Consider the following 27013-nt stretch of genomic DNA (forward strand, 5'->3'; position numbering starts at 1 on the left):
TTGAGTTTTGATTTCATGTTGAGTGTAATGTTCCTCAGTTTATAGTCTCCGCATCACTGCAGAGCGCCTGTTCCTGACTTCCTGTGTGTGTGTGTTTGACTTCCTGTCAGGTTGGCGTTGTCATGGGTAACGGTTTCTGTGGGAGCAGATGCTGAGACACACGCCAGATCTGAGCGAGCTTCTGTGACCGTTACATGACCTTTGACCTTTATCCTCCCTTCATAAATCACTGCAATAATGCGTTCATTTTTAAATAATGCATTTTAAATAGTGAATGTTACACACACTTACTTACATGTATGTGCGTGCATCAATTTGTCAATTTATTATTTAAAAAATTTATTATAAATGCACATTAATATTTTTATATACAAAAATACAAATGAAAGACCAAATAAAACAAAAGAATGATAATATAGAGTTAATATAATACAATTATAATTTTATTTAGCTTTTTATTTATTATATAGACCAACCGTTTATTCAGAACGTTACATGAAATATTTAATTTAATTTGTTTATTTAATATATTTATTTGTATAGATTATAATGGCGACAGATCAAAAACTCTTGAATAATCTGCTTTTATTGGATGGATCTGAAGCTCCGGCCTGATTACATGTGTGACGTGTACCGAGAGAGAGAGCACACACACACACACACACTCACACACACTCACACACACACACACACACACACTCACACACTCTCACACTCTCACACACACACACACACACACACACACACACACACACACACACACACATACTCTCACTCTCTCACACACACACACACTCACACACACACACACACACACACACACACACACACACACACACACACACACACACAGGAAGGCAGTGGTTTTGTGACAGATGAGAGCGAGAGAGTCTCTGGACTGTTTTTTAGTTTGATTTTGCTTCAAAGACCAGAAAAAAGAGGGATATATATATATCAGTGTGTGTGTGTGTGTATAGTGTATAGTGTATAGTGTAATGAATTTACACTCTACCAGTGCTAACACATTGGCATTGTTATGGTAATATTTCTATACTATTATAGATTTTTATTCGTATTTCTTTGTATGAAAATAGTTTCACACACATTCATGAGCTCTATTCCCATCAACGGAGAGCAGGGGCTGATGGGAAGGTTCTGGCGGACACAGTCGTGCAGATGTTCAAGTTTGTGTGTTTTTCCCACGCTGAACCACACACACACATACACACACACACACACACACACACACACACACACACGCGTCTCGTCTCTGATATCTGTGCTCTCTGATGCAGCCCCAGTGTGTGTGTGAGAGTGTTTAAGTGTGTGTGTGTGTGTGTGTGTGTGTTCAGGGATGCAGCCGGTGTTCTGGAGTCGTGAGGATGTGTGTCAGTGGCTGCGCTGGGCGGAGAGGGAGTTCGCTCTGAGGCCCATATCCAGCGCCAGCTTCCAGATGAACGGGAAAGCCCTGCTGCTGCTCACCAAAGAGGACTTCAGATACCGCTCTCCTCACTCAGGTGACACACACACACACACACACACACACACACACACTTGAGTGTTTAATCTGTTCATTACACATCACTATCACTCTGTTCTCTTTATTTGATTCTATATTAATTTTCTGTATTGTTAAAAGCACTATATAAGTAAATATATCTTGAGTCACACACACCATTTATCAGCACCTGCTGCTGTCATACACACACTTCTGCTGCTTGCCCCGCCCACACAGTCACCTGATTGGTTCAGTGTGTGTGTGTGTGTGCGTGTGTGTGTTAGTTGATATTTTTTGGAAAATATATAATTAAATATTAAAAGTATAAATATAATGTTTATATATATTAGATATCTCATTTTACATTTGTTAAAATCCTAAGAATTTTTTTATTTTTTTATTATGATTATTATCATTTGTAATAACGATTACAAACTATATTTTAAGTTTATTGCAAAATATACACACACTTTGTTTTTGTATTGCATTTAAACGTGATTATTTATTGATTTATTTATTTTATAAAGAGTTCAAATAAAAAAAACACGTCTCAAAAGTTTAAAGCGTGGATTAATATCCTCAGAGCTCACTGCAGCCCTGTCTTTACGCTTCATGAGTTTTTCTTTATGAAGAAAAAGAAGTTTTGTTGTTGTCTGTCCATCCGCTGCTTGACACACACTGAGGAGTCACAGGACAGGATTGTGGGTAAAAGTGTTTAATCTGGGCTGAAACAGGGCTGTTTCTGTGCTCACGCTCACTGGAGGAAGTAGAAAGTTGGGTAAACTGCTGATAAGGAAGTGCTGGTGCGTAATTGAGCCGCAACCGTCACCTGCTGGAACCAGGAGTTTCCCTCCAGAGAGCGAACTGAGAACTGAGACGGGTGTGTGTGTGTGTGTGTGTGTGTGAGCTTGAGAGAGAGAGAGTGTGTGTGTGTGTGTGTGTGAGCTTGAGAGAGAGAGAGTGTGTGTGTGTGTGTGAGCTTGAGAGAGAGAGCGAGAGAGAGTGTGTGCGTGTGAGAGAGAGTGTGTGTGTGTGTGAGAGAGAGTGTGTGTGTGTGTGTGTGTGTGTGTGTGTGTGTGTGTGTGTGTGTGTGTGTGTGTGTGTGTGTGTGTGTGTGTGTGTGTGTGTGTGTGTGTGTGTGTGTGTGTGTGTGTGTGTGTGTGTGTGTGTGTGCGCGCGTGTTTCCTTTTTAAGAATCATTTCAAGTTCTTTCAGGAAGCTCTTTAAAAAAGGACGTGCAGTTTTCATGAGACAACATAAAGACTGACGACTTCCTTCAGATGATTTACACTATCGCCCTTTTTATTTTTATTTATTTTGGAAATTGAATGTTTATTATTTAATTCATTTAATTTATTAATTTTATACATTTTATATGAATTATTAATTTTCTTAATTTACCTTGATTTATATAGATATATATATATATAATGTATATGTTATTTTTCTATTTTACATTTTTATCTTATTTACTTTAATTTATTTTATTCATGTTAATTCATTTTGATAAGTTATATTACTTGATTTTAGAAACTTGACTATATATCAGTTTGTTTTATTTTTGACTTATTTACTTTATTCAGTTGTTTATTAATTTAGTTTTGTTCGTTTACTTTTATTTAATTGATAAAATCAAATGTATTTTATTCATGTTTTATTTCAGTTTGCATTTTATTTCTTCATCGAGTGTCAAGTCTTCTTTATCTTGGTGTTTGTTTGCTGTGCAGATTTCAGGTGTGGGGCGCTGCACAGCTTCTGTAGGGCCAGCGCAGGTGTCTGACGTGTGTGTGTGTGTGTGTGTGTGTGTGTGTGTGTGTGTGTGTGTGTGTGTGTGTGTGTGTGTGTGTGTGTGTGTGTGTGTGTGTGTGTGTGATCGACAGGTGATGTTCTGTACGAGCTCCTGCAGCACATCCTGAAGCAGAGGAAGACTCACTCGGTCTCGTCTCCGTTCTTTCCCATCGGCTCCTTCCAGACGCTCGGCGACGCTCCGCTGCAGACGCACAAACTCGAAGGTGAGCCGCTCTTCTTCTGTTTCGGCTGAAAACACGATCCTGGAGGAAGTGCCCGTCTGGAATGTTGACAGAACAACCGGTCGGACGAGGAAGCGCTGCTGTAGTTAATCAGAAGTTTGTGAGTGCAGACAAACAACAGGAATATATGAGAAGACTTCCTGAAAGAGGATCTCCCGAGTCACATGATGCATGTAGACACACCTTCTCCAGAGCTTCAGGAGAGCTCCAGGATCTGAGGCCCTCTGGTGGTGCAGAGGAGAACTACAGGAGAGCAGCTTTAGTTTCACAGCCGGGGCTCGGGTTTAGACAAGTAGTTCACGCAATAAAAATAATACTGATGTGTTTCTCAGGTGAAACGGCTCAGTCTTTTAGTCTGGGATTAGGCTTGAGTCTTGTTTGTGAGACTGAAGTCTTTTATAATGTTACAAAAGATTTCTATTAAAAAAAAAAAAACACTTTCGATTCACCTGAGAATTTTTCATGACATTGTCAGTATAATTAGCAGTAATTTACTTAATATATGAATATAATAGTTTTTTAATATATTAAAAACAAAATATTTTATATAGATTGTTGAAAATTGTCTTTTTTTTTTAAACTAATACTTTCGTTCATTAAGAATGCATTAAATTGCGCAAAAAGTGTTTTTTAAACCGGGCCCCTCCTCCTCAGACACATGCAGGTTGCCAGATTGGACCGAGCGCAGCTCCCATGACTGAAGTGAAAAGCACTGTTTTCCTCCGTCAGTGGACGGGTTACAGATCAAAACAAACACAGACGTTCTGGCCCAGAATCAAAGGAGAATCGACTCCGAATCATCGAATCGTTTTTAAGATGAGTCCCGAGCCGTTTCAGGTTGACATCAAACATCAGCATATTGCCACAAAGCTTTAGTTTTCTTGCATTCTCTGATTAAAAATGTACATTTATTCTTCACCACTAGCTGTCTCTTTCGGAGCGTTAAAAGCTCACAAAAACTGCGTGGTATGAAATCAGAGTTGTATGAAGTTTGGAAAACATACCGTTGAACGAATCATTTGGAAGTCATTTAGCAAAAAAGTACAAATAAATGCATATTTAAAGGAAATGACTCCCAAAACCAAAATATGAACCTTTTTTACCTTAATAGGAGCACTTTAAATATTTGCAAACATATCATGGTATTTTTATGCTTTAATGGAGTCAAAAACTTAAATGTATTGTCTTTGAAGTAGCTGCGGGAAAACCGCTGACTTGGCAACCCTGCCTCTCATATCTCAAAGAAGTCCATTAGTGACCCCAGCTGGACTGATTCACACACTAGAGGAGGTCATCATGTCTCTGATGTTGATTCCCTGTGTGTGTGTGTGTGTGTGTGTGTGTGTGTGTGTGTGTGTGTGAACGGTGTGCGAAACGCGGCGGCTCTCGCACCGCAGACACTCACTCTCTGCATCCGCCGACCATCGAGCTTCGCCATCGCTCTCGCTCGCCCCATCATCTGCCCGCTGCGCTGCGCTCGGAGGACCCCCAGCAGGCGTCCGCACAGCTGCCCGACAGCAACCACCACCCGCAGGACGACGTCTATCCTCTGTCGGTGTCTCCGTCGGCGGCTAACGGTCACTGCGTGCTTCAGGAGGAGCCTCCGCCGCCGGCCCGAGTCATCCAGCTCATGCCCAGCGCCATCATGCACCCGCTGCTGGGCCCCGACTACAGGAGAGCGCCGCAGGAGAACGGCCGCGAGGTCAAAGGTCAAGCGCACTTTGCCCATCAGACGCCTCTCCAGCTCCCCCTGCAGGACGAGCGTCACTACCGCAACCACATCATCATGCCTGTGTCTCCGCCCGAGGAGCAGGCCACGCCCATCGGCCGCATCGCAGGTGAGGCCCGGCCCCCCTCCGCTGATTGGTCAGGGAGTGCATGCAGACATCATTGATCTGTTTACTTTAATCTGAATGATGTTATGATTAAAGTGCTATTAATAGTCATAATCTAGTGCTGTCAAACATAATCACATACAAAATCAACTTACAGTATAAAGTGTAATGCTGCATTAAATTGTCAAGGTTTTTTTTTTTTTTTAAAAATAATTAAAAAGTTTTGTTTAATTTAAATGCAATTTAGTTTTTCTGAGCAAAAAAACAGCAAAAATCTATTTATAACATATTAAAAGACTGATTTCTTTCACCCCAAATACTAATTAGTTTTAATTAAAAAATATTTACTTTACCACTATCCTGCGTTTGGCCTGTTAGCTTTAGTTTTAGTTTTTATGTTAAATGAATTAAAAAATACAAGTGGACAAAACCATATATACTTTCTTATTCTTTTATATATTTTCACATAAAAAGGTCAGAATAAGCATGTTTCCATTTTTACATAAATCCAATGACTCCCAATGCAACATTATTTCATTATTAGACATTCTACTAACTTCATTATAGTGGAGTATCAAAATAAAGGGTTACCTTGCAATAGAAATCATTTTGAGTGCTATTGCTAATAGTATTATTTTAACGTTATGTAATATAAAAGTGTATATATATATATCTCTCCAAGAGTCACACACGGTGTATCTTTGTGATAAAGTGCACTACGTAGGGAGCAGTGAGCGAGTGCTTGATTTGGGACACGGTGTGTGTTGTGTGTCAGACTGCAGGCTCCTGTGGGATTACGTCTATCAGCTTCTGTCGGACAGTCGCTACGAAAACTACATCCGCTGGGAGGACCGCGAAACCAAAGTCTTCCGCATCATGGACCCCAACGGCCTGGCCCGCCTGTGGGGGAACCACAAGGTAGCGTAACACCAGCAGACGTTGAGTGCGTTATCAAAAAATTCAAATAAAACACAGTTTAATAGTATAAATGTAAATTAAAAATTATGTATTAAATATAAGCACATACATTAATATAGCAGATTGAATATAAAAAAAATTATATAACATGAGAATTGCATTTCAAATAATCACAAATTCAGCAATATCACAATTATTAGTCATTTAAATTTAAAATCATTACATCTTTTATTTAAGTATGATTTATGTGCTATCTTAGTATTTGTTAATATTTTGAATCAATTACTTTGTTTTCCTTTCAGTTTTAGTTGATATTGTCTGTCTATAACTATATAGCTGATGTAATGTGTTTAGTTTTAGTCGTTTTAATGCTTCAAGTTAAACAAAAAAACTAGCTAGCATTTTACATACAGTGTTTTATTTCGGGGTGCCCAGCCTTTTTTTCTGTGCAGCGATCTACTTTTCAAACGAGAAACTCACAAGATCTGTATAATCGTTGTAGTTAAGTGTAATGACCCTGCTCCGTACCGAGCTGAAACGAGTCGGGATCTGTTGACGCTGATGTAGTGATGTGTTCATCAAACAGAACAGGACCAACATGACGTATGAGAAGATGTCACGGGCGCTGAGACACTACTATAAACTCAACATCATCAGGAAAGAGCCGGGACAGAGACTGCTCTTCAGGTCAGTCAGGAGCACCGCTTTCACAGACACGGGTCACTCACGAGGTCACCGCCCTGTTAACGTGCGTGCGTGTGCGTGTGTGTGTGTGTGTAGGTTCATGAAGACCCCAGACGAGATCATGAGCGGGCAGACGGATCGTCTGGAGCACCTGGAGTCGGACACAGACGATCAGATCTATGTGAAGGAGGAGTGCTGAGCGAGCCGCTCCACAGCATGAACTTCTAAAGCCGCAGATGCCTCGGTCAGCCCGTCTGACCTTTGACCTCTGTGTGACCTCCAGATCATGGAGGATCTGCACTGCACTTCTCTCAGTCTGTCGAAGCCCATCCTACTCGCTGTTTTTTTTTTTTTGTTTTGTTTTTTAGTCTTATACTTCAGCAAACTTCACGGTGACAATCATTTTAATGACAAACGATGCTCTTTTTTCAAATCAGATCTAGAAATTGTTGGTGCAGCTTTTTTCCTCTTTGGTAAGTATATTGTACGAAGACCTGCGATTTGTATAAACATGGGATTACTAGAATGCTGGTGAAAATGTGATTCAATGCTACAATAAATTTTACTGAGTGACACAGGTGTGTTTACTGAATTTCTTTTATGTTCATGTACTTGCACACTAATAAAAAAAAATATATATATAATTTATTTTTTTTTGTTAACACTTTACAATAAAGTGTCATTTTTTACCTTTATTATAGTATTTAGTCATCTTTGTTAATGTTAGTTAATAAAAATACAATAATTCATTGTTCATGTTCACAGAGCATTATCTGCAAAAATTTACATGTAGAAGTACAGTTCATCCTTAGTTTAACTAATTTGAACTAATAAACTATTGTAAATTGTTGCCTATTTAACTGAATTTATTAGTAATTGTATTAGTTTTTTTAGCTCAGCTAATTTTCAGTCACTGAAGTAAAATGTAAAAAGTAATTTTTCTTAGGAAGCACATTTTATCTGCTCCGTCAAATATCGAGATGTGGATAGATGTAACTATTTCAATACAAAATTCACTTCATTTTTTCAAATGTAGGATTTTTGGATTCGTTATTAATTTGTTTTCATTTTAAACGTTGTCACTATATTCTGAGGGAGTTTACCGAAGGAGACCTTGAGAAGTAATTAATTATATGGACCATCATTTCTAGTTTACTTCATACACTTAAACTTTATAAAGTCACTTCGTTATGTCCCCCGTGATGGCAAAGAAAGAACAGATTGTTGAAAAACAGCTAGTTAGTGGTTTGTTGTGAGGGACTGATGCTAGTGTTCTTTGAGGTTTGTTTATAACGCACTAGCTGCTATTGCTACACAGCAACTAGCGAATACTCGAAATAAAAGCACACCGCTGAGACAGTCGTGTAATGCAGGTAGTTTTGTAGGTAAACGCTTCTTGGTTTATCTAAACAAAGCCTTGTTCGTGATTAAAATGTCTTCTAGTGAAAATGATTAGCACGCAGGACCCGACGCGTCCGCGCGATGGCGGCACACGTTCATCAGTCACTAACTAGCCTTACAGGAAAATATCGGCAAAATACATAACACGACTGTAAATCATAGCGCCTTGAGGAAATAACGGGGTGTTTCTGTTAATACACGAATAAACCCGGCATTAATCCTGTGCTGAACGAGTTAACCACAGGAATAATACTCAAACATACTAACTCGGAGTTTTAGGACGCTCGTGGTGGAAGAAAACGGAACGTTCTCACGTTTATTTGCTCTTAAATAACGCCCTCAAAACGTAAAACGTTATTTACAGGCCTACATTCATCGAACTTTTTAATGGTAAAATGTTGTTGGGCTGCTTTTAGAAGGCTACGAAAATGCCTAACAATCTTTTAGGGTTTGTGTAACTACGATAAAAATGTTTCTAAGACATTTTAGAATTATAATACATAATTGTTTTTAATAATCGAAATCAAAATAAGTTTTAGTTTTAGACCATCGGTCAGCGTTTAATTAATGTGCCACAATAATATGATTTGCTTTGGTTTATTTTGTTTTCTTTGTTATTAGCGTCGCAGCAATATGTGTGTGACCTACGACCTATCAGTAACATTCATCTGACGTTCCTGAAATGTTATTTGAGAACGTTCAGAGAACATTAGAAATAACGTTCTTATGTCCGCAAAGTGGTGAAATGTGACAGTTCTCTAACTCCGTTAGAACCAAAAATAACGTTATAAAAAAAATTCTAACAACATATTTTTGTTTTCTGGTGTGGCAAAATCTCTCTCTCTCTCTCTCTCTGTGAGAGTGTGTGTGTGTGTGTGTGTGTGTGTGTGAGAGAGAGAGAGAGAGAGAGAGAGAATGAGTGAGAGAGAGAGAAAACGTTTGATTGTGTGTGTGTGTGTGTGTGTGTGTGAGTCAGTCAGTGTGTGTGAAGCTCAGGGAAGAGCAGCATCAGTTTCTCTCTCCATCTTTTTTCTTAAATGTTTTTGCCTTCTGTTTTTGCGGCTCATAACAAACATCCCAGTTCATTCAAACAGAAGACGCGGGAAGAGTTTCGCGGCATAATCTCGGCCGTTCATTCCCGGGACGGTTAGTGACGGTTAGGCGCTCAGCTCGCGCGCGGATCAGAAGCATGTGAAGCACCGCTGGCCGAACCGAACCGAACCGAACCGAACGGAAGCGGAAGCCCAGACTCCCGCCGGGGTGATCGCGCGCGGATCGGATGGATTGACGAGGAGCGGCTCAGGTGCGGCAGGTAACGTCTTGATCGGCGTCTTTCATGTGTCTCGAGCGCAGGTGTGCAGGACATCAATCAATCAGACGCTCCAATGGGCTACAAACAGCTCAAACATATATTAAAATACAAAACAGCGTGCAATTCACGTCTAATAAAATATGGTTTGCTTTGGTTTATGAATTTTGTAAATTATTTGAGTGGCACACATAAATATCAGGCTTTGCTCAGGATGCATCTGACGCAATGGACCATGATGCAGTGAATTTACTAAAAATACAAATTACTAAAGGGAAATGATTGCAGTCAGTTTTATTTTAATTTTTTAATTTTTAATTAGTGTCAGTTTTGGAAACCTATTTTGTAGTAGCCTACAAGATTATTTGTGAAAAACGTTATTTCAAAGAGTCGTGGTAATATCCTGGTATTTCTTACAAGTCGTGATTTATATTTTTATAATTATTTAATTTATTTAGTTTTATTCTATGAGAGTTTCCCCTGTTTTGTATTTTAATATGAGAAACCGAGTCGTCCCTCTAGAGTTCCTGAAGCGCTTTGATCATTTCCAATCGTTGTTATACATCTAGTCAGAACCCAGATGAATCTCCTTTTTGTGAAGTTGTTCTGCGCTCATGTTTTCTACATCTCTGAGTCGCAGCGCTGCTGATGTTTAGAGAATTCATGCCGTAGAAGAGCCCTCTCTTTCTCCCCTTTTCATGATCAAGCGAGGTTTTGTGAAACAGAAAGGTTCTTCAGATGCTGACATTTTTAGTTGTTCTTTTGTTGTGATTATGTTATTTCAGGGTCGCAAAAAACATGTCTTGCAACAACCTTACAGCATTTTGCAAACGTATTAACCCCCGAACATTACTGGAGCGTTCATCTTCAGTATTCTAAGAACATAAAAAAATTCTCGGGTTTTTAACTATGGTTTTCTTGCATTGTTAGAACGTTATTTAAAGGTTACAACAACATTTCTTAGAACACAAACTACTTTATAAGAATGTTTTCTCTCAACATTAAAACAATGTATTTTCCAAAATTAATAGCATTACAACAATGTTAAATTATTATTAGTTAAGGAACGTTTGTTCTAACATTTCAAAAACATTGTGAGAACGTTCCTGTGACGTTCTCGTATCTAGCGCGCGTTTTCAGTCTGTTGAGCATCAAAAAGCATTGTATTGGCGGGAAAAAATGTGGCGTTATCTGACAATAAATGATATTGTTTGATTATTTAAAAATGTTAAAGGGGATTTTATGACGCTATGCAGTTAGCTGTTTTTAAATGTTCTTTTTATCTTTAAGGTAGCAAGTGTAACATATCCGAATCACGTCCATGTTTTCTTGTGTGTGTGTGTGTGTTACGTAGCAAATGCAACAAAAGTCAGCCGGTGTCTTCTCCTTCCGATGAAGCTATGTTTTTTAACATTTATAAATATGAAATTTTCTGTTCAAATGCAACTTAGGAGGCACAGATGAAGCTAGTTGTTAGAAACAGTCATTTAAAAAGAAGCCAAAAGCACTGACGTAGAACGCAAACGTAGCTTTGAGCACAGTAATCATACTCGTGCTGTAGCGCCGATCTAGAGGTCACGACCCCGTCCGTGGTTTTGGTGAGTGTCTCATCTGTTGCTCGTTTCTAGGACTTCATGTGCTCCGCTTGATTCCTGATGACATTAACGAGGCACAAGCACCTCGACGTCTGTCCCGCTCGTGTCTCATGCATCATTAAACCTCATGACAGGACTTGACAGGTTAGTGTCTCACATGCAGTGTCTCTCGTCCGTCTGTGGATGCAGCGCTCGTTAACACCGCTCGGCAAAAAAAAAGGTGTTACTCGTCTTCCAAGGCAGATTGAAGTCTCTATTTTCATTTGTTTATAGAATATTCCTAAACTGAAAAAAACAAGCAACTTTCACCAGTAAACCAGTATCAATCGTTTTTAAATAATTAAACGTTACGTGTTATCATTTAAAATTTTTAAAAATTAGATTTTTAATTTTTTTATTATTATCAAGCGGCCTGGTTAACAATCCCAATGTAGTTGTCTGATTAACCTGCCATTGGATATTTTGAAATTTGCTCTTCCTTTTGTCCTTCTTTGGATGAAAGCCTCTGCTAAATGCAAAAACTTATAGTATAAATATATATCTGAGAATTCTTGAATCGGGATGCATTTACTGGACAGTCGACCTTCTTCTCCTTGAAACGACGTCTCTTCTCTGATGATGCGTGCAGCGACACGAGGGCGGGGCAATCAGAATGACCCCTCCCCTCCAGTGACCAGCCAATCCCTGCAAACAACACCCGTCCAATCAGAATCGAGTCCCGCCCTGCATTTGTTCTCAATTAAGAAGCCAATTTCCCGATGACACACTTTTGTTACGAGAGAAAATGCAGAAAGATAGAGGTTATCTGAGCGTAACGGACTGCTGAGTCGCCGCTCACCGGAAACCCGCTCATGAAGCTCCGCCAGGCTTCCTCAGAAGTTTTAGCTGTGATTTCATCATGCATGAGGCTGCTATTCTTGGCCGTCCTCGTCACCTTGAGTCCTGCGTTAATCTGGACCGGTGTTGGTCTCTGAACATATTGTGCCCTGTTGAGATGGAGGAGAGCTCGACCCTGACCAGAGAGATGGACGAGCAGAACGGTTCTGTGGAACACTGTGATCATAGGAGAACTTACAGTGTTAAAAAACTATTATATTTTGGGTTAAAGTATAGTTAAAGGGATAGTTCATCCAAAAACCAACATGATCTCATGATTTAGTCACCCTCAAGCCATCATAGGTGTACGTGGCTTTCTTCTTTCAGACAAATCCAAAGTTATGTTCAAAAACATTCTTTTTCAGTGGTCCAATAAAGTGATTGGGTACCGAACCTGGAACCTGAGTAACCGGTATGTCCCGCATGGTGCCGTGCCTCAAATGATCATTTTATTTGTCACATACACATACATACGTGGTACGACATGTCCAGCGTCTAAAAACTGAAGAAAGGAAAAAGAAAAAGAAAGAAGAAAAAGTGCAGGCGTTATAAATAAGAGATAAAAATTAAAAGGAAAAAATGTAAAGACCTGAAAGACGTTTGTTTGCTAACTAGTTTCCTTAATTTAGCAAAGGATCTCCACTATGTGAAAAACATTTGTCTTTGTGAAATACTAGTTTTGTACTCCTAGCTTGTGAATGTTTTTATTATGGATGGATGCACTTTATTGGACTTCTTTTGGACCATCGTGAAATAACACCCATTCATTGTCATTATAAACCTTGGAGGAGCCAGGACATGTTTGAACGTCATTTACACCTAGTACGGCTTCAGGGTGACTAAATCAGGAGATCGTTTCACTTTTTGGATCAACTTTGGATAAACTTAGTTAGTCATTATGTTGCAAGCAGTGTTCGGTTAAGTAACTTTTTAAAAAAATGTGTTACAATATTGCATTACACCATAAAAATTAATTGACTGCATTGATACATTTAATAGAAACGAATGCATTACATTACTTATATGTTAAGCATCCTTTCTCTCCAAAAGTGAAATTAATAAATTAATCTGTTACTTACTTGAAAAAAACCCTCTAATATTTCACTGTAAATTTAAAAGTAATTTTTATTAGTAATGCGTTTGTCACCTGGGGGATAGACACGTCCATAACTCCAATCAAACATCACAAATTCATCTGGGGTTTGATTATACCACAACAGAGTAATATTTATGTCACATACCTACTATAGTTGATGTATTTCTGTTTTCCTCTGCAGCTGATGTTGGGCTTTATGTGCTTGTTTAGGTTTCTGCCTTTAGAAAGGAAAATATACTGCTCAGGAAAATCTAAAAGTAAAATGCCGATACTGATTTAGTTTCCTCTTGCTTCATTTCAGAGATTAAAATAAATGCCCCATGATGCACTGCAAAAAAGGACTGCATGATTCTAAAGCTTTTCCAGGACATCTATAAAATAAAGGTGTTTCCTGTCCCCTCTCCGTCCAATGAGAGCGAGCACACAACGAGGATAAAAATAACCCGCGTTTCTGACACCTTTCATCAGTTCTGTCAGATACATTCGTGAAGAAAAACGAACTAAAATAAGCCTTTCTTTCTTCGCTGGCCCTCAGTAGGTCAGGAATAAGTTGCTGTGTGCTGTAATAGTCTGCGCTTTACAGGAAGGTTATTATAACAGTCTGTTCTTGCTCTAAATGTGAGCTCTAGAGTCGGTGGAAAGGTCACGACCCGGTTAAAGGTGTCAGGTCAGTGGGCTCTGGATTCACAGGTGTGTTACGGGTCCAGGATCTGCTGTGAACTGACCCACTTCAGACTCGACTGAGAGCCGTGCTGTAATTAAAGCCCGGGATGAAAACACCGAGCATGCTGGGACGACGTCTCTAACTGCTGACGAGATAAAAAGATAAAGGGTTAGTGTCGGCAAACACTGAGATTTAATGCTTTTATTAAACAAAGCTTCTCTTTTCCTGCTGAGGCGATTGACAGTCTTCACTCGCAAATTACTACAACATTTCAAGAATAATCAGAAAAAAGTTCAGAAGTAGAAACATTTAAATAGTATTTTCTCAAAACAAATGACACTGAGATGTTCATGCACATATTTATATCTTTTCATATTTCTGTGATCTTCTCTTCAATATTGAGCATCTGAAACATCTTTGCTGATGCACTCCAGGTGGACGTTATAAAAACATTGCAGGAACGTTGTATTGACGTTCTTAAAACATTCTTAATACAAAAATATTTGCTTATATTATATAGTGTTTTTCATATTCTAAGAATGTTAAAATTTTCTTGTCATAGGTAGTAGTTACGAAAATATTGTTTTCTGGTCGTTACCAAATTTCTGACAACGTTCTGCTAACGTTCTGCTAACGCTCTACTAACAGTCTTCCTGTTTCTGAACCGTATTCTACAGAAGCCCATTTCCACCACTGAATATTTTTTTTTTAAAAAAGCAAATTGCAGCTTTTTATCACACAATTTTTTTCACACATTTGTGAGTTTACATCTTGCAACTCTGACTTAATTTTTCTCAGCTGCAAGACATTAAGTCAGAATTCTGCTATTCCAAGAACATAACTATAAATCTAAAAGTCAGAACGACTAGGTTATATGCTGCAATTTTTACTTTATATCTTTCAGTTCTGACTTCATGGCTCCTAATCGTGAGTTTATCCTTCACAAGTCTGAATCGTGAGTACAGTATACAGTAACACAGCTTTTTTATTTTGATTCAGTGGCAGAAAGGGCCTCCGTGTTTATTCATTATTGATGCTGCTCTCACAAAAAGAGCAATTAAAAGCAGATCAGAAATAGAGCGTTCGTGTTACACAGGCAAACATTAGAGCGATTGACATTGATTAGTGTGTGTGAGGTGAAGAGCTAATGGTGGCACGCTGAATCTCACACACATTGATTGAAACATCACACTGGAACGAGAGATGCAGGCGGAGGACAGAGGAGAGAACTTCACGGATTTCAATCAACTCAGACCAACTGTCTTTACGTGATCCTCCATCAATCATTTTCTAGAAGAATCTGTTCATCAGGAGCTTTACTTTCACCGTTCCTCAGAGGAGCGATGATCTTCACGAGCCTCCAAAACATCTCCCGTCTTCTGAGCTGAATTATGTGTTTGGATCATTATATATCCTCTCATATACCATAGATGTCGTCTTACTAAGACATTAGGAACATGTATATCTATATTGGAGATATAGAGCAAGGACTCAGTTTCTCAGTTTGAGTATTGAGCTCTCTTTACCTTTTCCTCCTCACTAGATCTGGTGCTGGTTTCTTGTTTTGTAGTCTTCTTCATCTAGTCTTCTTCTGCTCTGGATCTGATCTTTTCCTGCATTGTAGTGAGAGTGCATGCGAATAGTTGCCAGATTGGGAAGAACTGCCCTTTTTATTATTTTGATACCGGCTGGTTTTAAAATAGATCGGTCACGACATCTACAGTTACCCACAATCCCCTCGCGCTCCGTTCAGTTTCACGTCTGCAAAGTTTAAATCATCTCCTTGACTTGCGCTGTCTGAACTCGGCGTTTTCTGCCCGATGCCAGACTTTCATTCTCAGAACGTCCTCAAGATCTTACTTGTTCTTAAAGGATGATGGAATGTACGAGCAATCGAATAACATTTTATTATTAATGAAAATGATTAGTTATTATAATTTTGTAAGAAATGTTTTCGTAACCTTCAAATAATGTTGCAATTTTAGGAGCGTTTCTGGCCGGTGTTGCCAACTTAGCGGTTTTATTACTACACTGCGCTTCCAGGAACAACTAGCAACAAATCTGGCGATTTTTACAGAAATAGAGAAAACCAAAGGCATCTGGCCATACACACGTCACTTAAGCTGCTGTTTGCAATCGTTTCATTTAATGATAGTAATAAAACGATGTAGCAATTGCTCATTTATGGTCAGTTGATCAGTTAATATCCTGAAGACAGAGACCTAGAAAAATGGAAAAGGCACTATTAATTTGTCCTTTCTCCATTACTCAATCTAACCCTGCAACCCGAAAACACAAAATGCAATGCATAATTAAAAATGCAGGTAAAAAAAACTGAGAAAAATCAATACAGAAAATACCTTCATGGTATATTACAGACTTTTCTTAAAGTTCAGCACACTAACTAACTACCAGGGTAGCAGACCTGGTTTACTAGCTAATAAAAAACGTTTTAATTGTAATATCATGTTATGCGTTTCTATCATTTTAAAACAAATCTCAATGAACATCGCTGAGATTTGATGCTTGTGACGCGGTTTTGCTTTGATGATGTAACATCCTGAGTTCACCTCACAATGTCATTTAGATACTTTTAGCCACAGATCGAGCTTCCTCTGAAATGATCCGAGGAAAGAGCAGGTCCAGAGCGCCGTAGACGTAATGAAGATGAATGACATGATGGAAACCAGCGCGTGTCGACAGACTGGATTCTTCTTTTAATAATTCATCCCGCTGATGCGTGCCAGTTTATTAATGTTTGCAATAGTCCAAACTTTAACGGCATGTTCTCTTGTTCGCTGCATGAATTATGCAGATGTCCTGAGGGTCTGCAGTACAACACAAAGGCCTGAATTAAACATGAAGAACTTTTAGAATAAAACACACAATTAGAAGTGGCTCGTTCCTCTCTGACAGATTCTTAATGAGAAAATAAGTCTGCGTTTCTCCCCTCCGGCGGCGAATTAAAGACTTTTATAAGGTCATTTGATCAGATTCCCAAGGTGATACTGTATGAAGCAATTACATGCCGTTTATGAGTATGAAATGAGCATAAATATTAGTGTGACCTCAGATTTAGTGTGTCATATATAATTCATGTTGTAGTAACAGCTTGTGAAAAACTATTCTGACCTTTAAGAATTTGAAACACGTAAATATATGATGATAAATACATTTAATTACAGCCTCAACATGTTTGCTTACATTAATTGAATTATTAAATAGTATCATTTCTATAGTTATTTATTAATTGATTATTTATTGATTTATTCATATCATTAATATTATAAGGTCGGAAGATATTTTGTTGTAAATTTTAACACAATTTTTTTTCTGTTGTACAATAAAATATTAATTATCAAACAGGGTTATAAGTATATATATATATATATACACACACACATCATTTATTGTATCGATTAGTATTAGTAATTCATTTACATTCATTTAATGCATTTACATTTAATTATGTAATTAATTTATATAGAGAGAGTTGGGGATTTTGAAATAAAATAAAAACGTTTAAATGTTGAAATAAAAATGGTATTATAAATTGCTATTTTAATTTCAATATTCAATGTGTGTGTGTGTGTGTGTGTGTGTGTGTGTGTGCGTGTGTGTGTGTGTGTGTGTGTGTGTGCGTGTGTGTGCGTGTGTGTGTGTGTGTGTGTGTGTGTGTGTGTGTGTGTGTGTGTGTGTGTGTGTGTGCGTGTGTGTGTGTGTGTGTGTGTGTGTGTGTGTGTGTGTGTGTGTGTGTGCGTGTGTGTGTGTGTGTGTGTGTGTGTCAGTCTCAGATGATCTAATACTCATTACTCAACCACAATCCTAATACCGATCGGAAAACAAACGGTCAGATCTCCAGCACCTCCGTAATGGAATATAGAAAGTGAATATCAGTTCATAACCCGTGTGTAAGCAATACGCCCAGCTGCCAGTAATTACCATCAGTGTGAGTGAGATCGTTTACATGACGCCTAACGAGGCTCAGCTCTGGAGTCTAATGACAAAACCTGGGATTCTTCCTGCAAATGAAGTTCACTTTGAATGAGTCCAATGAAAGCGGATGGGTGCCGCTGTGAAGAGTTCTCTGTGTCTGATGCGTGTGTGTGTGTGTGTGTGTGCAGGATCAGCATGAGGGATCTTCAGAGAGTTCTCACTCAGGTCCTGCTGCTGGTTCTTCTCCTGGTTCTCCTGGGATCTGCAGCACAATCCAGAGAACATCAGGGTGGGTTTCCTTCCTCGTTTTAAGCCTCATTTACACACAGCCGTGCTATTGCACCCATTTTATATTTAGTATTATAGTTAATATTCATCATTTCTAATTAGTTATAAAATGTATATGTGCATATACATTTTATATTAAATGTTTATAAATATATAATTAGCTTTTATTATATTTTCAGTTTTTAATAATTAATCTTTTTTACTTTTCATTTAGTAAAATGTTATAAAAAAAATTGATTGTTTTTTAAATAGCATTTCTATTAAAATTTTATAGTATTATACTTTTTATTTCTAATTATATACATTAAGTTGCATTACTGGATTACTAAAGATATAATTCTAAAAATAAAATGATATGTTTTTCCTTTCACTTCAGTATTTTTCTAACCTCGCTGGCAGACACTTGTTCTTTTCCTAAGCTTTAACTCACTTCATTTTGACCCTTTTTTTGAAAACTTTAATATTTTCCGTCATTTTGCTTCATCAGTGCATCTTAATTTAAGGATGTTCAGATATCTAATATTTTGTGTCATTTAATTTTCTGCTGTATTGGAGAGAAGTGAAGAGGTAATGTCTTTAATGTCAGGAGCATTTGCATATCGATGCATTTAAAAGTTAACGACCAAACATATCTAACATTCAGTGTTGATGGAATATAATGCAGTTAACATTAAAACATTTTCATCAGGTCAAACTTTGATCATTTATCACACCTTCTCTACCTGATATGTGTCTCTCATATCCGCCCTGTTTGTAGTTCTTTAACACTTTGTTTGTAGTTCTATGTGGGCAATGTTATCCATTAGAGCATTGCTCTGCACGTCTATTATTTAGGATGCATGGTATGTGGATTGGAACGCAACGGCAGTTCAGCAGAGGAAATCACAGCAGTGCACTTCCTGTTTCCTGTTCCATCTCAGACAGATGCTGTTTAATTAGCAAAGCACCGAGTACGCTATGCAAACTCTTAATTAGCTGTTTATATACACACACACTCACACAGTCAGATGCGTGCACACGCACACACACACACACACACACACACGCACGCACACACACACACACACACACACACACACACACACACACACACACACACACACACACACACACACACACACACACACACACACACACACACACACACACACACACACACACACACACACACACGCGGGCGTCTCACAGAAATGTCAGCCTCAGTTAAAGTGCAGAGCTCTGCAGCGTTTGAAGGACAGAGACTCGGCGGCGTCTCCGGAGCTCCTGAGCTTTATCTGAGCTCCTCACTAATTAATCAGTCATGAGGATGATGATGATGATGATGATGATGATGATCCACGGATATTTTAGTGTTTTTGACACTATGAGTTTTTAATCAGTTTATTTTAGTATTTTATTTCTAAATATTAATTTATACAATTTAAAAATTATGATGATAGCTGTGGTTCAGTGCTATTTTAGTATCATTGATGTGGTTTTTATTATGTATTTTATTAGTTTTTGTTTATTTTTTTATGTCAGTGATGATGTGGTTTTTATAACATTTATTTTATTTATTGTATTCATTTATTTTACCTTATGTATTTTCTACGATGATGATGGTGGCCCAGTGCCATTTTAGTATTATTGACATCATGTGCTTTTGACTCAATTTTATTTTATTGTTTGTCTTTCTTTCTATCTTTTAAAATGAAAAAAAAAAAAAAAAAAATATATATATATATATATGTGTGTGTGTGTGTGTGTGTGTGTGTGTATTATAATGATCGTGGTCCAGCGTTATTTTTTAAGTTTCACTGTTATCATATTTATTCATTTATATTTTCCGTTTTGATTTTAAATGCAGGTAAAGTATTAGCAATTCTTTTTGCGTATGCTTTTACGGAGTGAGAAAGCGTTTGTGTTGTGTTGCAGCGGTGCGGACGGGGACGTGCGAGGTGGTGGCGTTACACCGGTGCTGTAATAAGAACAAGATCGAGGAGCGCTCGCAGACCGTCAAGTGCTCGTGTTTCCCGGGACAAGTAGCAGGAACCACCAGAGCCGCTCCGTCCTGCGTCGACGGTACAGACTCTCCTCTCTTGGTCGTCTCTGAGTGAACTCTGTATGTTTTGTTCTTTGCCTGAGCTCCTTCAAATTTAAATCATTTTCACTCGAGGTTATTATAGTTAGCTAAAACTAAACTAAGCGAAAAATGTTTGTGTTGCTTAAAATGAGATCAGCTTTTCATTTAGTACTAAAACAAGTCAAAAATATTTGTTTCTAACAATAACATTAACTGACTTATGATTAAATCACAGATAGAAAATAAATGTAAAAAGCTTATAATAGAACAGTAATCGGTGATAGTCGAATAACATACGAATGTTGTGATGCGTGAGGAATAATGAGCTTTTCACTGAAATGCTGGGAATAAAATCTCTGAATGATGGTCAGGTGAAGAGCCGGTCAGCGTGTTTAATGAAGCTGATTAAACCCTGATGGCCTCTAATCGTCCGGCTCTGTGAAGTGAATGTTAACGGGTCGCTGGGATGTGTGCCGTCTCACCTATAATCTGACATTTAGTCTCTGACATTCTCTACAAATGAAGGACCGGCTCCAGTGTCCTCCGACGGCAGTCATGCCCCTTCACCACACCTCCGTCGGACGGCTTCAGATCAAAACACTCTCCGTTACTGCATTCACCCCTTTTTACTAATTACTGGAATTTCTAACCACTGTGAGACAGTCTGTATTTCTATTTAGTGTCAAATATAAATAAACAGTCGTGCTGTCAAATAATGCTAATACATGCATGATAAATAAATATATGCATAAATAATAAATGCCAATTTTGTGGTAAATGTGGAAAATCTCAAATATGTTTAGCAAAAATGATAACTTTATAGATCTGGTAAATGACGTTGTTTTGACACTAAAGGTGCTCCGTGCAGACACAGGTCAAAATGACCAGAACATTTATTTTAGTATTTCATAAAAATCAATAAATAAGTGATGTGTGTGTGGAGAGATGTGAAGCATTTGTTTGAATCACTTACTAAAAACTTTTTCATCCATCTCTTCCAGGTCAGAATGAACTTGGATGTGTTATGAGGGTAAAGTGGTGATTTATCTCGTGTGTGTGTGTGTGTGTGTGTGTGTTCAGCCTCTATAGTCCAGCAGAAGTGGTGGTGTCAGATGCATCCGTGTCTGGACGGAGAGGACTGTAAAGTGCTGCCGGATCTGAAAGGATGGAGCTGCGCTACGGGGAATAAGATCAAGACCACAAAGGTACAAAGACCCTCGGAAAACATGGTCCAAACACGGTACAGTACCATGATCTCAAGTGCTTCCATGACCTAAAAAACTCAGAGTTTAAAGCACTATTAAAAAACACATTATATACCGTCTGGTCTTCACACTGCAAAAAAAGTCTTGTTTTCCATTAAAAACATCTAAAAATTCTTAAATCAAGAAGGATTTTCTAATCATTTTCTCGTTTTAAGAAAAAAACCAGTCAAAATGAAGTGAACAAGCAAAATAATCTACCAATGGCTGAGCAAAATAATAGTGTTTTCTGTTTTTAAATACAATTATTTTGCAGATTATTTTTGCTTGTTTCAAGTCTTAAATTTGATGATACTTCAATCAAAAATACAGAAAGCACATCAAATGTTGTCATGTGCAGCAAAAACGATGCGAATGTTTATTAAATGGATAGTCCACGCAAAAATGGCAATGATCATAGTCACTAAACCGGAACGAGTTTATTTCTCCTGCTTAAGTCAATGGGTGCCGTCACCTGTTTGATTCTGTTTCATTCTCAACTCGGGTTTTGGGACGACGTGAAGGTGAGATCTTAAGATTGGGTTTTTTCTGTGCGGTCTCTGCTGTCGGAGGTCATCCATCTGTCTCTGGGATCATTGGTTACCAGCAGATGAAGCTTTTAGCCCCATTAATGACTAGTGTGTCACCGCAACACCCTTCAACATCACCAGCGCTTTAATTAGAAGCTTTTAATAGAAACCCAATGCAAATGTCCTTCTGCTGGTTATGACGACTGTATGACTCGGGCTCGTTCAACTTCTATCAATTATTTAGACGGCTTCGCCAAACCTGTCTGGAGCCTAATTATTGATCCTAAATATCCGCAGGCTCTCCTGATTGGCCGGCGTTGCGGTGATCTTCATCGATTCAGAATAAACCATATCAACCTCAAAACCGCCGTATCTTTCTTTTCTGTATGAAACACTAAACTAAAGCCGTTTCCTGCTTTCATTTCCCATGTTACTCACGGCACAGATCTCCTCAGACCGGGATCAGCTCTGGTAACCGCTGGAAACCTGATACAGGTGAGCCGCTCTTCATCATCATCATCATCATCATCATCACGAACAGACGGAGGTGTTTGTGTGTGTTTCTTCTTGAAGCTCAAGCTCGGTGCGCTTTATGGTCATTCTGTTCACAAACACTGTTTCTCAAGCGTGATGAAAGCAGGAGCTCGAGGCTGTCTGCTTCGTGTCTCATCAGGTGGTAGTTATGATCTACTAACCAGCTAAACTAACCAAAGCCTCGACCGCTGCTGTGGATTCGATTTCTGATCTTACAAAAGACCCGGTTGTGTTTGTTTAGCTTCAAGTTAATTCTATAATTATCATTATTATCAGACAGAACGGAAAATTATTCTCCATCAGAGATGAAACTATAAAAGGGATTTTATTATCAATATATATTGATCACTTCCAGCTAAAAACTCATTTCTAATACTTGCTAAAAATGTAAAATATAATATAATTTAATAAATGCAAAAAAAATAATAATAATGAAAAATATATTTAAAAAATATATTAAATTAAAACAAAACAAGCACTTGCTAAAAATATAAAAAATTAGATTTTTTTTACAATTAATATATGTATGATTTTAGTAAACATTTAATATCTGCTATTAATTACAAGTTTACAAATGTAAATATTATTTTCATAATTCTTGCACTCGTAAGGCGACATCAGAGAACTGTGCGTTTCTAAATGTGCTGCTAAATTGTTAAAAAAGAGCTGAAGTTGAAGTGTTAAGCTGTTGTTGAGATGTTGTCTGTTTCATAGACGCTCATCTGTTGTGTCTCGAGGATTCGTTCAGAGGCTCGGTGGACTCTCAGCGCTGGTTTGTGACGTGAATCATGAATCATGAATCATGAATCAGCGGCTCTTCTCGTTATTAACCGTGACTGAGCTGATGGATCAGGATCCAGACCGATGAAGGTCACGGAGTCCCGCCAAACCATCCACTTCATCAGTATCCAGATAAATAATGGATGAACAGTTTGTTCCCGCGCTTCTTGAAGTTCTAATATGAATGTTTATATATCCTCATATCAAAGAAGACTCCAGCAGATGCTTTATCTGTGTGTAAATGATACAGAGGCTTATAATAAACCATGATTGTCTTAATCTGGTGCGTCTCAGGGCTTCTTCTGTGTCCAGGTGTTTTCCAGGTGAGGTGGGCGGAGCTTCATGACCCTCAGGTGACCCTCGGCCGCTCACACAAACTCATGTTGAATCGCTCGAATGATTCATTTGGACAGTAACAGTAACAAACAGCACCGATGCTCCTTTTATTTCTGAAATGTTTTATTTGGATGTTCACTTAAATGTTTTTCAATGTTACTACTCTGGAGAAGAATAACATTTGGCAACATTATTAAATGGAGCGTTTCGACGTGTGATCAGAGAATCGGTGAATCGCTGGACAGAGCATGGGTGTCCAGAAAACAAGAAACACTGCTTTAAAAATGCTCTCAGAAACATTGGTTTTATTCCTGAAGTGTTTCAGAACGTTCAGAGAAGGATCTTAGAGAACATTCAGAGGTTCCGTCCGATGCGTTACTTGTGAATGTTCTCTGAAATGATCAGACGTCCCTTTAACATGCATACGAGCAAGAAAACACACGGGAACTAAACAGGCCGTGTGGATCCTCTGTGGTTTGGTGTTTCTGGTCCTGATGTGACGTGAGCGAGCTGGATGTGGAGGAGGTGTTTATGTGCTGTGACAGCTCTGCAGAGACGCAGCAGATATACGTTTACTTCAGATCAGCAGTAACTCACACACATCTGTACTCCGATCATGAGAAGTGAACACAGAAGCACTGTAGGGAACCGCTGACGGGGACCAGCTTGAACGCAGTTATTGAATGTATTCATATATTTTTTTTATTTTAGACCCTATTTAATTTTTATGTTACTATTATGTTATTTTGCATAGACTCTTTCACTGTTTTTAAATGTGTTTATTTAATGTTATTTTATGTTTTATTTATATTTTAGTTATAATAGATCCTGTTGTGTTTATATATCATTTTCTGTTACTATTAATTCTTTTATGTCATTCCATTTAGTTGCTTAACTATTATACTAATTATTTTTATATTTATATATAATTGTTTTGTTACAATTGTATTATTGATCTTTGTATTATTTTACGTTGCGTACACTGAAAACGGGATTACACCACATTTTGAAGTGGTTGCAAACTCTTTATTTTAGCTAAATGTATTTTGGTGTAGACCTTTAAGGTGTTCTTGTTGCAGTGTGATTTTACATTTAAGTACTGAGTAATATACATGTACTTACTACGTGCTTAGAGCAAGGATTAGGGTTTGCATGGAACTAGAGATCATTTATTATAATAGCAGGTCCATGTAACAAGGACACCTTAAAATCAAGTGTTAGATGATGGTTTGTCTTCCAGAGGCAGACGGGGATGAAGATAATTCTGTTATATAAGAGACTGACAGCAGCTTCAGCTCGTCTTTTGTTCCGGTGTCAGACGCTCCTCGCTGGATGATTATTGTAATCGTTCACTAAACAAAAGCGTCCCGATTAGTCACGACATCCGTGATCATCTGAAGACCTGGAGAGGAACTCGTGTTTTACCTTGACTTATTAGTGCGGCGAAACAGTTCATTTTTACATGCATAATATATGTGTGTTCTGTGTGTAGTTGTGTGTGTGTGTGTGTGTGTGTGTAAATACGAACACACACACACAGGATGTGTTTTAAAGATAAACAAGCATGCACACACACACACACACATGTACTATGTAAATGAAAACGTTTATCTTGGAAGAGATGAACCACTACTTCTAATGTGTTTCATCAGATATTACTTATGAACCGTCCAGAACGTCCTGCTGTCCTCCTCCTAGCGCTTTTTAAACATTGTTCTTACGTTCTCAGAACGTTCTGGAACAAGCAAACGTTAGACGAACACCCAAATATAACTCTCCATGAACCGTTTTGTGAGAACAGGGATAAATGCTGAGGGGGAGATGTTTCAAGGTTTTAGCTGAATGTTTTAAAAAATGTTTTGCAAATATTAGCAGACCGTTCCTTTCGAATGCCCTCTGAACATTTAAGAAGAACTGTATAAATGATGTTTTTGTGCCAATGTTATTAAAGACTGCTTTATATCTGAGTGCATGGATGCTATGACGCCTCTGTTGTGTATTTGAGGGTTTCTCGAGCAGTAAAAGAGCAGGCGTGGTGTAGATGATGACCCCGCAGACACACGTCAACCTCCACCGCGCTGCAAAAACAACCTCGCTTCGCTTCAAACCTGCAAAATGATCTCGCTTCAATCATAAACTTGATTCCTTTTAATGCGTTTTGTTTTTAAGAAGGTTTAGAAGTAAACGCTGACAGGTGATGAAATACTGTTGACTTCAGATAAACACAGATAAAAGCTTCATGCCTCCAAACAAACAGAAGAAAGTCGTTCTGTATCTGAGAGAGCCGGAGATGAGGACGACCCTCACTAAGCCCGTGACCTCTGACCTCTGGGTAATCATTAAAATACACTCAGTGAAAGAAGACCAAACATATCCTCATCTGAGTTATGACTATGATTCAGAAACATCTCATCCTTCCTGGCTTGCTGTGGCTCAGTTTTAACATAATGATGAATTGTCTCTTTTTTTATGATTATTATTTTCTCTTCAAAATTATTTGGACTTTTTATCTCTTTACAATTTCAACTTTTAATAATTATGACTAGGTTTTTTGTCTCAAGTTATCTCCTAATACTGTCTTTGTCATAATTATGACATCTGAACTCAGAATTCTAACTAATTATAAACTGTAACTTATTTTTAGTTATAAATTAAATATAAATAAATAATTATATTGTATTATAATTCAATTAATTATGAAATATCTTATAGTTAAATTTTTTACTTTTTATTTCAGAAATATGATCTCATAATTATGACTTTCTATGCCATTATTTCGACGTTTTTTTTCATGTTTATAATGTCATAAACTGATTTTCATAGTTAATGAAACATTAATAGCAAAAAAAAAAAAAAGTCAAATTTAACCAAATTAATTCATCTCCAGATTTGGGACCATATGAAATATTAAGAGGCTTTTAATATTTCAGAGAAAATAATGAGGACTGTTGACCCCATATTCAGATTTAATCATGCCATGCAGAATTGATGTGTCTCTCTGTGAAGGGAAATAAAAGAGAAATAAAACACACGAAAGCCGCTGAAGGACGGACCTGAGCCACCTAGCAACCGCATAGCAACCATCCTGGATGGGGCGCATGCTATTCAGAGTCTGGTTGAGTAAACAGCGAGCTGAGGACCTGATGGAGAGATGCGGTTCACATAGCAACCTCTGCAGTGCGCTCCGCCGGGGATTCTGGGAAGCTCTCCCGTCGGATCCTCGTCTCTCCGTTCACACGAGTGTTCTCTTCCTCCTCCGGAGCTCAAAGCATGCGCTGCCGTTTATAACAGCCTCCTTTTAGAAGTGATTCGAAAAGATGGAGGCGGCGGGAAGAACGTGAAGCACACTAACGAGCTTGTAATATTGATCAGAGATCAGGTGACCTCCTTAATTCTTAAT

General features: G+C 38.2%; 2 protein-coding genes across 4 annotated transcripts in view; both read left to right on the forward strand.

Moving 5' to 3' along the window:
* The window catches only part of etv6 (ETS variant transcription factor 6), a 15139-nt gene extending 7599 nt beyond the window's left edge, over nucleotides 1-7540 (forward strand). Inside the window, exons 3-8 of the mRNA XM_043230721.1 lie at nucleotides 1353-1517; nucleotides 3379-3537; nucleotides 4893-5366; nucleotides 6139-6281; nucleotides 6868-6968; nucleotides 7062-7540. Of these exons, the coding sequence (XP_043086656.1) occupies nucleotides 1353-1517; nucleotides 3379-3537; nucleotides 4893-5366; nucleotides 6139-6281; nucleotides 6868-6968; nucleotides 7062-7164 (1145 nt within the window). The 3' untranslated portion in view covers nucleotides 7165-7540. The remainder of the gene's footprint in view (nucleotides 1-1352; nucleotides 1518-3378; nucleotides 3538-4892; nucleotides 5367-6138; nucleotides 6282-6867; nucleotides 6969-7061) is intronic.
* A 1816-nt stretch (nucleotides 7541-9356) lies between these two features.
* LOC122333210 (chemokine-like protein TAFA-2) lies at nucleotides 9357-23556 on the forward strand. 3 transcript variants are annotated; one of them, XM_043230726.1, is made up of 6 exons: nucleotides 9357-9678; nucleotides 18031-18131; nucleotides 20045-20191; nucleotides 21273-21397; nucleotides 22409-22458; nucleotides 23212-23556. In XM_043230726.1, the coding sequence occupies exons 2-5, from the start codon at nucleotides 18038-18040 to the stop codon at nucleotides 22436-22438; spliced, it is 396 nt and encodes a 131-aa protein (XP_043086661.1). In that variant the 5' UTR covers nucleotides 9357-9678; nucleotides 18031-18037; the 3' UTR covers nucleotides 22439-22458; nucleotides 23212-23556. The 3 variants fall into 3 exon arrangements, with proteins under 3 accessions (XP_043086661.1, XP_043086662.1, XP_043086660.1); XM_043230727.1 differs by having other exon boundaries at nucleotides 9357-9669; XM_043230725.1 differs by lacking the exon at nucleotides 9357-9678 and adding an exon at nucleotides 11305-11414.
* Nucleotides 23557-27013: the final 3457 nt, after the last annotated feature.

This window comes from Puntigrus tetrazona, unplaced genomic scaffold, assembly GCF_018831695.1.
Source record: "Puntigrus tetrazona isolate hp1 unplaced genomic scaffold, ASM1883169v1 S000000223, whole genome shotgun sequence".
NCBI lineage: Eukaryota > Metazoa > Chordata > Actinopteri > Cypriniformes > Cyprinidae > Puntigrus > Puntigrus tetrazona.

Coding starts and splice junctions, on each gene's coding strand:
- LOC122333210 (XM_043230725.1), top strand. Junction 18,132..20,044: donor ACAATCCAGAGAACATCAGG/GTGGGTTTCCTT, acceptor GTTGTGTTGCAG/CGGTGCGGACGGGGACGTGC. Junction 20,192..21,272: donor CGCTCCGTCCTGCGTCGACG/GTACAGACTCTC, acceptor GTGTGTGTTCAG/CCTCTATAGTCCAGCAGAAG.